Source organism: Aphelocoma coerulescens, assembly GCF_041296385.1.
Source record: "Aphelocoma coerulescens isolate FSJ_1873_10779 chromosome Z unlocalized genomic scaffold, UR_Acoe_1.0 ChrZ, whole genome shotgun sequence".
Lineage (NCBI taxonomy): Eukaryota > Metazoa > Chordata > Aves > Passeriformes > Corvidae > Aphelocoma > Aphelocoma coerulescens.
In genome coordinates, this window is record NW_027184085.1 from 28,251,877 (window position 1) to 28,265,887 (window position 14,011).

The 14,011-nt window shown below is 38.4% G+C and overlaps 2 protein-coding genes across 5 annotated transcripts in view; one reads left to right on the forward strand and one right to left on the reverse strand.

Moving 5' to 3' along the window:
• Positions 1-3,006, forward strand: part of UHRF2 (ubiquitin like with PHD and ring finger domains 2) — an 80,397-nt gene extending 77,391 nt beyond the window's left edge. For all 4 annotated transcript variants that reach the window (XM_069001280.1, XM_069001282.1, XM_069001281.1 and 1 more), the window contains exon 16: positions 1,856-3,006. In XM_069001280.1, the coding sequence (XP_068857381.1) occupies positions 1,856-2,002 (147 nt within the window). In that variant the 3' untranslated portion in view covers positions 2,003-3,006. The remainder of the gene's footprint in view (positions 1-1,855) is intronic.
• A 1,868-nt stretch (positions 3,007-4,874) lies between these two features.
• The window catches only part of GLDC (glycine decarboxylase), a 38,225-nt gene continuing 29,088 nt past the window's right edge, over positions 4,875-14,011 (reverse strand). Inside the window, exons 17-25 of the mRNA XM_069001131.1 lie at positions 13,618-13,743; positions 12,588-12,737; positions 12,033-12,145; positions 11,266-11,407; positions 9,827-9,938; positions 8,465-8,560; positions 7,364-7,536; positions 6,623-6,703; positions 4,875-5,635 (exon numbers count right to left, since the gene is read on the reverse strand). Of these exons, the coding sequence (XP_068857232.1) occupies positions 5,492-5,635; positions 6,623-6,703; positions 7,364-7,536; positions 8,465-8,560; positions 9,827-9,938; positions 11,266-11,407; positions 12,033-12,145; positions 12,588-12,737; positions 13,618-13,743 (1,137 nt within the window). The 3' untranslated portion in view covers positions 4,875-5,491. The remainder of the gene's footprint in view (positions 5,636-6,622; positions 6,704-7,363; positions 7,537-8,464; positions 8,561-9,826; positions 9,939-11,265; positions 11,408-12,032; positions 12,146-12,587; positions 12,738-13,617; positions 13,744-14,011) is intronic.

A 14,011-nucleotide genomic window follows, 5' to 3' on the forward strand; every position in this document is an offset into this window, starting at 1 on the left:
TGTAAACACCTTAATTTTGTGTAATGAAGAGTGGAAGTATGTTTCATATAGCTCCCGATAGACATAATGAGTGAGGTTTACCATTGCTGTCATGCCTTTGTGATCAGTGGAGGTGCTCTAGGGATTGTTTAGGTCCACAGGTTAGATTTTGGCACAGTATCAATGATTTAATTATACATCGTTAAGAAATAAAACCAGATTTTATGATTTTATAACTCTGTTAAGAGTTGTGAAAGGGTGGTGATGCCATGAAGATTTTTTTCCTTTTCTTTTATACCCCTGTTATACCTTTTTACAACTTCTGTACTCTTAGTGCTTTTGCCTACATTCTTGGACTTGTTTGTTCAGCTAGAAGACTGAACATTTTAGAAGCTTTGTAGCTAGGGATCAGAAAGCCCCAGACCCCAAGGTCCTCTCCAGAACACATTCTATAAACTAAGATAGAACCATCCAGGGGAAGGCTCCTTGAGGAGGGAGGCTCACTTGAGCATCTCATTGGGGAATCTTTGATAGATATGCTAATTAGTAAAGATATATAATGTGATACGAGATCTTTTGGGATGGGCATTGTGGTGTGTATTTTGGTACATTTGACCTGAACGTGTGCACCTAAGGATCCTTAAAATAAATACCAAGGTAAAATCCCTTTCCCCTTCTAACCACGTTTGGCTCTTGATTTTAAGACCAGGAAAAGGCATCAGTGGAGGGTAAATACCCTAGAAAATTATTTGGGCTCATTCAGAGAAAGTTACGTTATCTTGTTATTCTTGGCATTGTCCATGTTTGGTAGGAGGGCCACAGAAGTCAAGTACATCACTCATGCATCTTAAAATCTTGGTCATCTGGATATAATGTAAGGAGCTTGGAGTCAAATCTGGACCAGAGTTAATTCTGTAGCACTGGTGTGTACAGATTCATGATCTCAATTTTGCATATTTGAATGGTGCCAGCTGTACCTAGTATTTCTGCCTGAGACTCTAAAAGGACTCAAGCTATTATCATCCTAGTATAGTATTCAGTAATGATAGGCTGCTGTTCAAGAAGATTCCACTCCAGTAAAAATCGGGGTGTTGTTATGTGTGGCCTGCACACATAGAAAGATTATGTCTCCTTGAAAAACAAGAAATATTACGAAGGAGTTAGTATTTAGAATTATGGAAGTTGGAAAACCATGGAAAAAGAAGAGAAAGCTGAATGGCAGCAAACCCAGAAAGCGCCATATTTGAAGATGTCAGTAAATATTTGAGAATACAATATAACATCCAGTTAAAAGTTGTAAGGAAGAGTTTGATAATAAGCTGCTGTTGCTGTTCGGACACAGATCTGCCCTGACAAATTTACGATGCTCAGCAGTCTGCAGTAACGTAGTAAGGATGACAGCACAGATGCTAATGTGTTAGAGATTATATTATCCTACAAATATCTGTAAGGCTTAACTGAATCTATTCTGATGAGGTAGATGGAGATTGTTACATAAACAGTATACATGGTATATTCACCTTCCTCTTGATATGAAGGTCTGGAAAACTATAGCAATCCGTGAAGCTATAAGGAAGGTAAAGACTGGCTGTGACTTACAGGAAGGCATTAGTGGAAATGAAGGGGAAACCTCATTAGTGATTTAATTCCACCCAAGCACAGTGTTTCCCACCCAGCACAGAGAAGAGTTCCTTTGCTAGGACGTTCTAGTCACAGGCAGAGTCAGGCACCAGAGGGCTTGGCAAAGACTTCCTTTTTTCTGTCAGTACAGCAGATTGTGCCTTTGGTTTACAGTGATTCCTTACTTTTTGCTGGTTAAGCTGTCAGTCTAAAACGAAGTTGTCACAATTTACTTCTCTGTCTTTGTGTGTCCTAGAGTTGTTTACAGCGCTCCTTCAGAGCCGAAGTGTTCACCTGCCCTGCCTGCCGCTATGACCTGGGAAAGGGCTACACCATGGCTCCCAACAAGGTCCTGCAGACACTACTGGACCAGTTCTTTCCTGGTTACAGTAAAGGACGATGATGTGGTCAGACGCTTCTGTACTTCTCCCATTGACTTTATAGACAGTAAAGGGGGATAAACATGGGAAAGTCAGCAGTGGACCAGCCTGCTTGATGGGACTCAATATATTGTCACATTTTGAAGCAGCTAACCCTCTTCCCCTCATAGCCATTTTTGGTGTTGTGAGAACTCTAATTCTCAGCTGTCTTTTAACATCAAGGGTAGTTTTGGCCAGTTAACAAATAGTTTTTAAAGAAGAAAAAAAAAAAGGAAAAGAAAAAGAAAAGCCTCAGCTCCTACTGGCCTAGCTGATGCTTAATTTATGATTTGTTTTTTTTGTAACTACCTCAGGACAGAGGAAAGTAAATTGTGTCAAACAATGAAACAATGTTGGGGATGAAAAAAAGTTAGTGATGTTTTAGCTACACACTGCCTCCTGAATATTAGTTGTGCCTGGTCCATGTGGTTTGATTTACAAAAAAAAAAAGAACCCAGTAACAAAACACAAACCAAAAGAAAAACCCACAAAAAACCAGGAAAGAGAAACAGATTCAGCACTTAAGCCATTTGGATTAAACAGTAAATTTTGTGGTGTGCATAATCCCTTTTTTGTCTTTTTCTTCTATTATGCTGTATTTTTTTGCAAGAACGGGCTGATTTTTAGTCTATTTTTGTGAGCTTCATTGTGCTTTTCTTGTATCTTATGCAAGTTGACTACTAATGACTAATGAGAACAATATGAATGCATTGTTGCTGCATTAGTGTAAAGTGATCTGTGTTTTTTGCACTTAAAGAGGGTATTCAAGACACTCTAGTTGTGTAAAAAATAGTTCATATAAAAAATGCCACTTCTGTATTAGTTAAACTGTATGCTTTTAGTAGGTCTTGTATCAGTGGCAATACATCTACACAGCATTAAAGGCAGTGCTAGCTTGGAGAGGGTTCAAATCGCTTCATATTGTGATCTGAAATTTTATATACAATATACCCCCCCCCCCCAAATATACCTTATTAAATATTTTATGATTCAGAAAATTTGCTAGTTTTGTTTTTACTATTATCCACTTAATTAAGTCATAAGGTTTTTACAGAATTTATTTTTCAGGTTACTATGCTTTCCTTGGGTGGCCTTATTTTTCAGGCGTGAGGCTTTATATTCCTTAACTCATTTCTCAATGAAAAGAACACTTAATTTAAAAAAAGGCCGAACAACTCCACATCAAAGTCCAGTGGTGACATTAATACCTATGGAGTTGCTCACAGCCTGTAGCAGTGCTCTGTTCATGTCCCAGAGAGGGAGGGAGCCCTGCCTGTCCCGCTGGGTTGTCGGCGCAGCTGGGAGCTGTGGGATTCCCGCACGGTGGTTGGTCAGCTGGGTGAGTCCGATGCTCTCTGCAGGCACTGAGGTTGCAGTGACAGCCTGTAGCCCACAGTGCTGCAGGTAGCTCAGTAATTTCTGGAGAAAACAGATATGATTTTACCTGTGTAACAGTCATCGCGTCTATGCGGTAAGCACATAAGACTTCTAGCTTTTAGCTGAGTACTGTAAAATATTTTAATGCTTTGTTTTCCGTTGGATAGATTTTTTACCAATTAATTCACAATATAAATTTTGTCAGTTTTAGGTCAACAGTGGGAAGTTACCTTCTTTATACAAAAATATGTAAACCAGTTTTTTAATATATTTTTTTCAATGACATAATCAGGCAACATGACTGCTTTTAACAAATACTAAAGTAGCTTGTCAAGACTGTGGAATTAGATTGGCAACACAGAAGGACTGTCCTTTCCTCACATTACAAGTCTGCAGTGGCTTTTCATGATTCTTACATCCTTAATACTATATCAATAGCTACTGAAAGCTAGAGTAAAAAAATTCTGATTTTCTTCACTATATATTGAGGTTATTTAGGATGTAGGTGCAGTTTTTCACATAAAAACTGGTAATCTGGCCTGACTTCCCTTTAGGAATGGCTTTCATTGTCTCCTATCATCCACAGTCTCTTTGTGTAAAGCCCCCTATTGAAGACATGAGGTAGGTAATGAAAAAGCTGCAGTCCCAAAACTTTCACTGTAAAAGACCCAAAGTTTACAGTACTTAAAATATTGCTGTGAGCACCAGCCTCGTTTGTGTCACTTGAGAGAGAGTTCCCAGGCTGAGTGTGCATGTAGATCTTCAAGAAGAGTTTGGGTAGTAGCTGGTGGTAAGGTGCAAAACTCTGTGGTTCTTTCTGTGGTCTCAGTGTTGTCCCAGTGCCTGTTTCCTAATTCATGACAATTGTGCTTCGTGTGGCTGAATGAGTTGCTCCCTTCAGGGATGCTCACATACGTCAAACACAGACAACTCTGCACAGACCTGGGCAGGTTCCTTTCAAATGTGCTCGTAGCACAAAGGTCTGACTGTGTAACTAGTCACACAGAGGATTGAGAGGATTGTTTTTATGTAATTTTGGTTTGGAACATGCTGGAAAAGGCTCCTGTGTAAGGTCTGAGTTCTGGCTGCAGTGTGATTTAATGTGGCACTGTGTGTTGCAGGAGGGCTCTGGTCTCAGAGTGCAGTTGGTGCTCTTGGAGGGCCACAGCTTCAGCTGTGCATCAATTTTTACACAAGCTGTAGATAAACTAAGGCAAATTGAATGCGCTGTATAAAAAAGCACCAGAGGGAGACTTGAGAAACTGTAGAAAGAGGATGGTTTTTTTACCCAAGATTTAAGTAATACTAAGAAGTTCACAGTGGTCTTTTATGCCTTCTCCAGAATAAGAGAGGACTAGATGGAACCATTAAGAAAAAATGATGTGATATAGAACAAGATTGTTACTGCTTGGTAAAATGGATCATCCTGGCTCATTAAAAAAATTAGAGATTTATTTAAATATTAATCTCTGACAGTACTCCTTTGTGTAGAAGTTTATTGCTGCTGCAGCCATTGTCACAAATCAGAACCTAAGCTTCATAATTTCATATTGTTCTGTTGGACAAATCCAGCTGGAAAGTTTAAATCCAAAACATGACAACACTTAAAATTGTGACCAATTTTAATAGACTAATAACACTGACAGGTAAAAAAATCAGTATGAAATATTAACACTAGCAATGCTAGTTAGTGGTAATATGTGAAGTAAATTTTAAAATCTACTTAATCATTTTTTTACAAAATATAAACAATTACTTCTGCAGTTAATATTTATTAGTATTGCCTTACTTATCTGCATCTTTTCTACTTTTTAAACTGTATTTTCCATGCCACTTTGCAAATTGGGTGTTAATTGTTAAAACTTCAGCACAAAACAGACAAAATGCTGAATCAAGGCAACTTCCAACATCAACTGCTGCAAAATAATCACATTTTGTTTACACCTAACATACTGATTGTATTTACATTTTGACTGAGCAGTGATTCAATTAACAAATGTGGTGATTATTCAAAATATACACAGTATAAATATCCCCAGGAAATCAGGAAAGGGCCATCCTGATGGAGTCAAAAATGCAGGCAGCTGGAAGCAGTCTTAGGAAGATGCTCTCTTCTGTTCAGAAAATGGAGATTCATAGGCTTCCATTGGTGGGCAGGTACAAACCAGATGTTGATCGCCATATATGTCATCAATGCGAGCAATTGTGGGCCAAAACTTGCTTTCAGGCTTCACAAATGGCTAAGAGAGAGAAAAAAACCCAACCATCTTAATTTTTCTGCCAAGGAAAGCTACAAAATTGTAATAGACATTAGAAGCTTGAAGAATTACAAGTACTGTGAAAGTGGATTTTTAAGCCATCCTTCAAATCTCTTAGCTGTCACTGAAAATTAACAAGCATGTACAATAGAGGTGACAGTCAAAAGAATATTTAGATTTTCAAGAAAGTGTAGTCATGTCCTCTAACACATGCTTGCAAAGAAGCAGTTTTCATGAGATGAAAGAAAACTTCATTATCCTTTGAACAACTGGCTTACAGATAGGAATGAAGGAAAAGTGGAGGAGACTGCTGTGCTGTTCAATATAGTTACAATATAATACATAAAGGAAAGTGGCAAACTTCACAGGTGTAGTTGAATTCTTACTCTTTGAAACAGTACATATCACTAAAATACTTGCATTTAAGTTTCAGATAAGAAAGGTTGGTTACATCTACATTTAGCTGCTATGACTATGGAAGCAATTAGGAAGTCTGATATCAGAGTCCAGCTCCAATGTGACCTTTATTTGTAGCAGGCCCACACTGGTGTTGCTTTCCCCATGCTGACCATGGGGCATCTGGTCGCACCCTTATGCAAGTTCTTGTGAGCAGAGCTTTGAATGTCAGCACATAGGACTCTGTTTTGGGAGCCCTTGGTGCAGTATGTCAGAACTGAACAGGCTGTTTCCAATAGGAATGAATATTCAGTGTTGAAGTGCTAAGATTCAGAAATCCAAGTCTGAACCTGTATGTAGAGATTTTTTTTTTGAGCTCTTCTTTCCTTGTCTTTAGAAACAAAACTAATGAAATTGCAGTAGAGCTCACACACATAAAAATTGAGCTACAATAAAATGGCTCTGAAGTTTTCATTCTTACCACATTACTTCATCTCCAACTGAGTAAGAAACTACAGAGCACAAAGCATATTAATGTATTACCACACCACGAAGTTCCCATTATGTACTCACCAGTGGGAATGCTGCCACTTCTCTGGAGTAGGGACGATCCCACTTGGAAGAAGTGACACAGTTCAGAGTATGTGGTGACATCTGCAAGAAACAAGACATGTTTAGGATATGAATTTACTGAATTCAGTTGAGCATATCAGTGTGAAGCCTTGTTCAAGTTCACATTACCACATATGAATAATTACTGTCTAGAGCACACTGTTTATCAGGGGAGGTGGGGGAAAGGCAGATTTAAACCAGGAGGTAAGTCAGTATTTGGATTTTTTTTCAGTTTGCCTAAAGATGCTACCCAAGGCTTGAATATGCTTTTGGCTTTTCACTAAATTTAAAAGTCAGTACAATATTAAAAGAGTTGAACAGAACTTGAGCTGATACCAGTGCTGTGCTGCCATTGCAAAAATAATTAATTCAATCTTTATTTAATTGTTACTGCTAAGATCATTCCACTTCCTGTCTTAAGCACACAAAATAAGCATTTCTCTTTTGTTACTTTGAGATAGTCTTGAAATATAGATTAAATGCTTGTGGAAATAACTTTCTCTGCTCTGTCAGCAAGGGCTTGACTTCTGGCTTGAAAAAGTCAAAATTCAAATTTTGGAAAACATTGAAGGTTTCTCAAAAAAATACTGTGTTCACTGTTGTGCACTGTTAGTTTTGAGAGTACTGAAAGACCAGGACATGGGCTTTTGTAGTCTCAAGGGTTAAGCTGATGCTGGTACCTTGCTCTACATGTCATCTTACCTTTAGTGGGTTAATTTGGGGGTCCATCCTGCCCTCCTCTATTTCAGCAATTTCCTGCCGAATGTTGATCATTGCATCACAAAATCTGTCCAGCTCTGCTTTGTCTTCAGACTCTGTTGGTTCAATCATAAGTGTCCCTGCCACTGGCCAAGACATGGTTGGAGCATGAAAACCTGGTGACAACAGCAGAAATCAGTTACTCTCAATAAGTTATAAGAGAATACATGCATTAGCTATCAGCAGATTCACAAATTCAGCCCTTCCTATACAATAATGTTTACAGGACTGAACACTGGTAGTGTTGGCACTGTACTTTAGAGGTAAGACAGACTTTTCAAGTATCTTTGTTTTTAGCGCTGAAGGGTACCACCACTATATTATTTACAGTAGAGTTACACACTGATGTAATGAAACAGTTTATTAAAAAGGAACTTCAATATACTTATCTGTGAGAACTCACCTCTATACCTAGTGAAAAGTCTGTTTAAAGTGGTGCATGATATTTAAGGCTCACTTACAAAGGGCAGGAAGGGTGGGTTTTTTAGTATCACAATTAGGCTTTGGATTATTTCACTGAAGACATATTACTGATTACGATTTTGACTGCTTTCATGCATATTTATTAGAAGCACAGTTCTATAGGATCAAGCAGTTCAATGAGTTCTCTTGTCTGGCAGCCAAAGAGCATCCACAGCCAGATCCTTAAGTGCCTGTGTACAAAACTGCCTAAACTATATGAGGATGGAAGTGTTGAAATCCTATTATCCTACTTCAACAGTATTTTTTTTTCCCCTATTTTATTTTGTTTTGCTTTTGGCTCCAACCCACTTGCTCCAAATGGCTGAGAGTCATGTAATCAGTAATTTGATGGGGCAGTAGATAAAACTGTGAAGTAGCAGCAGAGTCAGAAGTACCTACTACAACTCAGTATATGCAAATATCTCTCCAAGCCCTTAAAGAACATGAGGAAGCCTGCAATGATTGTGCTGTACAGATTCATCATCCATAAGCACAGAACTAGAATGTTTGTGTCTCCCTTTAGAAGAGATTTAGAAAATTTTTACTTGCAGTGCTATTTTAAAGAATAGACATTTGATTTACCATAATCCTGAAGCCTCTTAGCAACATCTACAGCTTCAATGTTTGCTGTTTTTTTGAAAGGTCTTGTATCCAAAATGAATTCATGGGCTACATAACCTGTAAGTGAAAAAGTGAACACTAGGTTTACTTAGTAGGGGAACAGTGTAATTTACCAATCTGTCTGTTCTGATTGGCTTTGTGGAGAACATGGCAAAAAGACAAACTCAAAAATATCCACTTGGGCAAAACCTCAAATCTGAGAAATTGTGAGGTAGGAGACATACAACTCAGTTTTTGAAGACTGGCCCCTTGAGTCCCACATCACGTTAAGGAGAAGCCTCATCCAGACTAGGATGAAGACCAGAATCACAAATGAGTGGTCAAAGTAACTCCTACAATTTACAAGTTCCCTGATAAATTAATTGGATTTGTCAATGGCCCAACACCACTTGGGTCTTAGGCTATCCTAAATTAATCAAGATAATCAGTTTTATCTTATGCCAGAGCAAATCTCATATCTAGTGTTATACAGAGGCTAAAGGCAAAAGTTATCTGTATTTATATGCATGATTCTGGAGAACCTTGTTTCATTATATTGTTAAATCCTTAAAAATTTGCAACTTTAATTCAATTCTATTAAAGTACAACTTGCAGGTTTAACCAAGGTATATACCATTAAACTTAAGACATATATTTTAAAGATAATATATATTGTACTCAAATGTTCTTCGATGCTGTTCAGCTTAAACAAGCAAAATAAATTCTCTGATAGTTGCTCTACTATCATAATAATTTTTTTCATCTCTTCTTCATTACTGCTGTCCTGTTGCAAGTCTGGAAAACCAAAACAGGGTACCAGAATGTAGCTAAAATATTGTGCATTGCCAAGGGGATTCTGTCTTATCTCATAAAAGTGAACAAGGAGCAGAAATGAGGGAAACTTGGTGGGATTTTTTTCTTTTCAGAGAAAGTGTGCAAGGGGAAGTACAGGTCCAAAAATTACTTCCAGTTCCTAAATTGTTGCACCATTGGTTGTGGAGATTTGGAAGTCTCAACTTGTTTGCTTTTCCGTTTTCTAATGTACATTAATCTGCCATTAGATTAGATTTCAAGGAGAACAATGGTTTACTCTGTCTTTTGGCGTAATTTTTTCTCATTACAAACAGATATTACTTTTCTTCTACTTCCAAATATCTCAGTTTCAGTGCAATACATCCATAGAAGAAGTGTGGCAGGCTATTTCTCTCCTTGTGAACAACATCAAGAGAAGTTTGAAATGCAGCTAACACATAGCATTAAAAAAAATAACCATATTGCAAGCCAACTTCTACATGAAGCAAAAAAAAGTCAGACTGGTAGGGAAAAAGAAAGTCTAATACTTGCCTCTTGCTCCTCTGAAAAGGACTTTGTAGTGTTTCTCTAGCCTCTTTGCCATGTAGTTTGCATTTAGTATAGCAATCTCAGAAGCATGCTTCAGACCCTTTGCTCCCATTGTCTGAAAGAAAGATAACATGAAGAAACAGATCTAAAGCAGGTCCCAAGCAAGCCAAGTGTGCTCCTGCAGTGGCAAGCACGACAGACAGCACACCTCGGTGCACCTGTTCTAAGGCAGTCACTCTGCTGTTACACTTTTCCACATGACACTCACGGAGAAGCACTGGATATTGACTGAGAGCACCTTTGGTGTACATAGATTATGAGAGTATCTACTGTGTAAGAGGTTTAGCGTGAAGTCCACAAGTGAGGGACCCAAACCTTTCCTCAAACTGAGAAGCTTTGAACTAAATAGAAAAAAGTGTGAACACAAACAGTGCCAAAAGGCACAGGCTGCCTGTCTCCATCCTACAGCAAGAATGTCCAGAGAACTGTAGATGGGACAGTGTAAATAGATGGCATTTTGCACTGTGAAGAAACAGCTCCCCTTAAAAATTTCTAAGGGATTAAATATTCTGTAATGGGAACCAGCTTACAGTCGCAAGTGATTTTTACCCACAGCTGAAAAGCCACCATGGAAATTGCACCAGTTCATAGTTGCACATTTTGAATTCCAGGAGAGCTGGTTTCCCCGGCAGAGGAAGTTTCCGTGGTTAATAATATGAAACTGGCTACAAAGTATCCTGAATGACAGCGGCCTAGGTTCAATCTTCCCCAGCTCTGCCGCTGGAAGCCTTAAATGTTGCTCAGAGTCCCAGTGCACCCTTCTCTCAAATAGAATGTGAGTCTACATTCATCTCTGTTGGCTAAACACTTCCATACATGTAACCAAATATTTGCTGTCTTATCACTAAATTGCAAGGGATTAACAAATTACACAGATCATGATCAAACTGTCTCACATGTAAAGCCAAAACTCAGTTCAGTTCTCAAACTCAGTAAAATCCTCCAGAATTCAGGATATTGTAAGGTTGAATGTTATACAGATGTCAAGTATAACAATACTGAGTCACACAACTAAAAATACTCTTGGGGGAACAGTAATTACCAAGCAGCTTTTAAACATGAAAACTTCAATGTCAGAAAGTGGAAGCCTGACTGCAGTTTTCTGCCTGGTGTCCACTTATCTCAAGAGTTATTACACACAAGAGATTAAAGAGACAGCATTTGTCCTGACATCCTTTCTCATGGCAACATTGTCCTACTATAAAACAAGTAGGCTTGATGGATGTAAATAACCTATGACTGTACTGTAGTCACCTGCATTTCAGTCTGTGCAAACATCTTACGATGAGTTGCTCTTAAACCTTTTCTTGTGATTCCAGTGGTGATTGAACTTGAAAGAGAAACAGAACCTCAGCTGATACTCCTTATAAAAGTCTACACACCTTGATATACACCCAGGAAATTGGCAATATAGCACTGGAACCCCAAGGTGCAGCACTGACAGTACCCAAAGAACATGCATCCTTATCCGGCTGTATTTTGATGACAGGGTGGGTAGGCAAGTAGGGAGCCAAATGTTTCTTCCTAAAACAAAAACATTGATTTTAGAACTTGAATGTGTGTTCCTGTGTTACCATATCTGGACAGCTTCAGCAGTAGTTTCTCTTCACCTTGCTTCCACATACAGTCCTCCAGGAAGTCTGGTCTATGCTTTCTTCAAAAGAAAGTTTATTAACACAACTGGTGCCAGTGGAGGATGGCACTCAGTTTTCAACCTATCACAAGATATTCATGGTGCTATCCAAATAAAAATTACCTCCTTTAAACAAGATTATTTTCCTTTAAACATGAATGCTCCACAGGATAAATTCACACAGCTCATATACCACTTCTGTGTTCTGGACTACAAGCAGTATTATCAGCCCTCAAGTCCACAAATCATCCCTTACCCAGGAAAGAGATTGCTGAGTGAGGTCTACCATACACACTAAAAGGCCACCATGGAAGCCAGGGTTTGGGAATACAGGTGGACACCACCATTCATGAGATCAGCACATGACTGTGCTGGAGAAGGATGGACATTTACAACCAGCGTAACACCTCTCCCATCCACAGCTCCGTACTGAAGGGAACGGCCAACCAAGATTCACTGAGGGATATGGATGTATATATATTTATATATATATGTTATTTTTAAAGAGATACCCACACTCCAATTGGTCCCATTCCAGGTCCTCCTCCTCCATGGGGAATGCAAAAGGTTTTGTGAAGATTTAAGTGAGAGACATCAGAGCCATAATCTCCAGGACGACACAGACCAACCTGTAAAGGGAATACTCTGTTTCAATACATTCTTCATATGCCATTTAAGACCTATTAATGAATGCAAGAACAGGTTGAAAAAGATTGTGTATGTTTTTATGGTTTTCTTTATCATGATGCATCATAAGCAAGAACTTGATGCAAGTAATATTTTACTTTAGGAATTCTTATTTATGTCTGCAAAGAGTGTCTTTGATTAAGGTTAGGCACACTAAGCCAATTTCAGTGAACAACTCACACATCTTATGACACAATTCAGGGCAAAATCAAATAAAAGAGAATTACTTTCACCATCTTTTATTACTGTTCTTGGAAATACCTCCTCCTCCCCTAACACTGTGCCATCTTGCATGGAAGCTGTGTTATGGTCTGAACTAAGTACTGCTGTGCTGTTTTTACTCCAGGAACTCCCAGTAGTAATAAATCTGCCTAGATTTTGTACCTGAGCATTCATATTTGCTCCATCTAAGTAAACTTGGCCTCCATGTTTGTGAATGAGGTCACACACATCTCCAATCTCCTCTTCAAACACACCATTGGTGGAAGGGTATGTGATCATGATGGCTGCCAAGTTCTCCTTGTGCTTGTCCACCTGGTGGCAGGGAGGGGAGAGAAAAAAATGTCACTGAGGCCCCTAAAGCTTCTCAAGATTTTATTTTAAAAAAGTACAACAAAAGTCAAGATGTTTTACAGGTGGGAAGCAAGTCTATCAGCAGATAGTCATAAGTAGTTTATAGTCAGCAAAGGATACTGGGTTCCTTCCTTTGGCCATGCCTATGGAAAAAGAGTGGTTTCTGAATAAATCAGAATTTTAAATCAGGAAAGAAGGCAGGTATAAAAAGATATATATATATATATATAGTCATTTCTGGGACCTTCAGACAACCAAATGAAACATCTGGCCTTCAAGTTAATGTGAAATAATGACCATTCCCCCTACTTTCAGCAACAGAGCTCTACAACTACCATAAAAGTTTGTTCAAATGTGGAAATGTGTCCTGCTAATCTCCCTTGGATTGCAAGAGTCACCTGCAGCCAGTACGCTTAAAAAAAGAGGAAAAAAAAGTTGCCTAGCAACACCATCTCCAGCAGAGGTGGACTCGAACTTTGCTAAAAGAAGGCTGAAGTGCAGTTTCAAATGCTTCACATTCATGATCATGGCTTGTTTATTTCCAGTATTAGCTGTGGACCAAAAGGGTCTGCTATAAAAGAGTCTACTGTGTAGAAAGACTCTTTGAGCAAGTCCTGCACCAAAGATCCTCAAATTAAAAGAAATCTCACAAGTGTCACATGGTAAGTGTCTGAGTGAGCAAAAAACAAAAGAAAAAAAGAATTACTTACACTTTCCAAGCATGTATTCACTATTATTGCTTTATTTTCTCTCACAGAAAAATGTGATTCAGCTGCCAACACTATTACCTTCAGAGAAGAAGTGTTCCTGCCTTGAAAATCAAAGATAATTTCATACTCACCATTGCTTTTAAATGGGAAATATCAATGCTCCCATTTTTATCCACTTCAATTGGCTGAATCTTCATCCCTGCCATTTGTGCACTTGCTGGATTAGTACCATGAGCAGATTTAGGAATAAGGCAAACCTTAGAAGGGAAAGAAAAACAGAACCTAAAGTATAACTAGGTAAAAAAACTTAATGTTTTATGGTCTACACTCAGCTACAATTCATTATCAAAGTTTCAAAAAGAAATCCTGATGGTACCAGCGAATTGCCTCTTTTGCTGAATGATGCAACTCAATTTTTTAAGAAAATCCATTCAGGTATTAGCATTTAAATACTCATTACTAAAGTTTCATTTGCTGCATAATCATATTTAGGCATGCAATTCCAGAATATTATTTCAGATACTC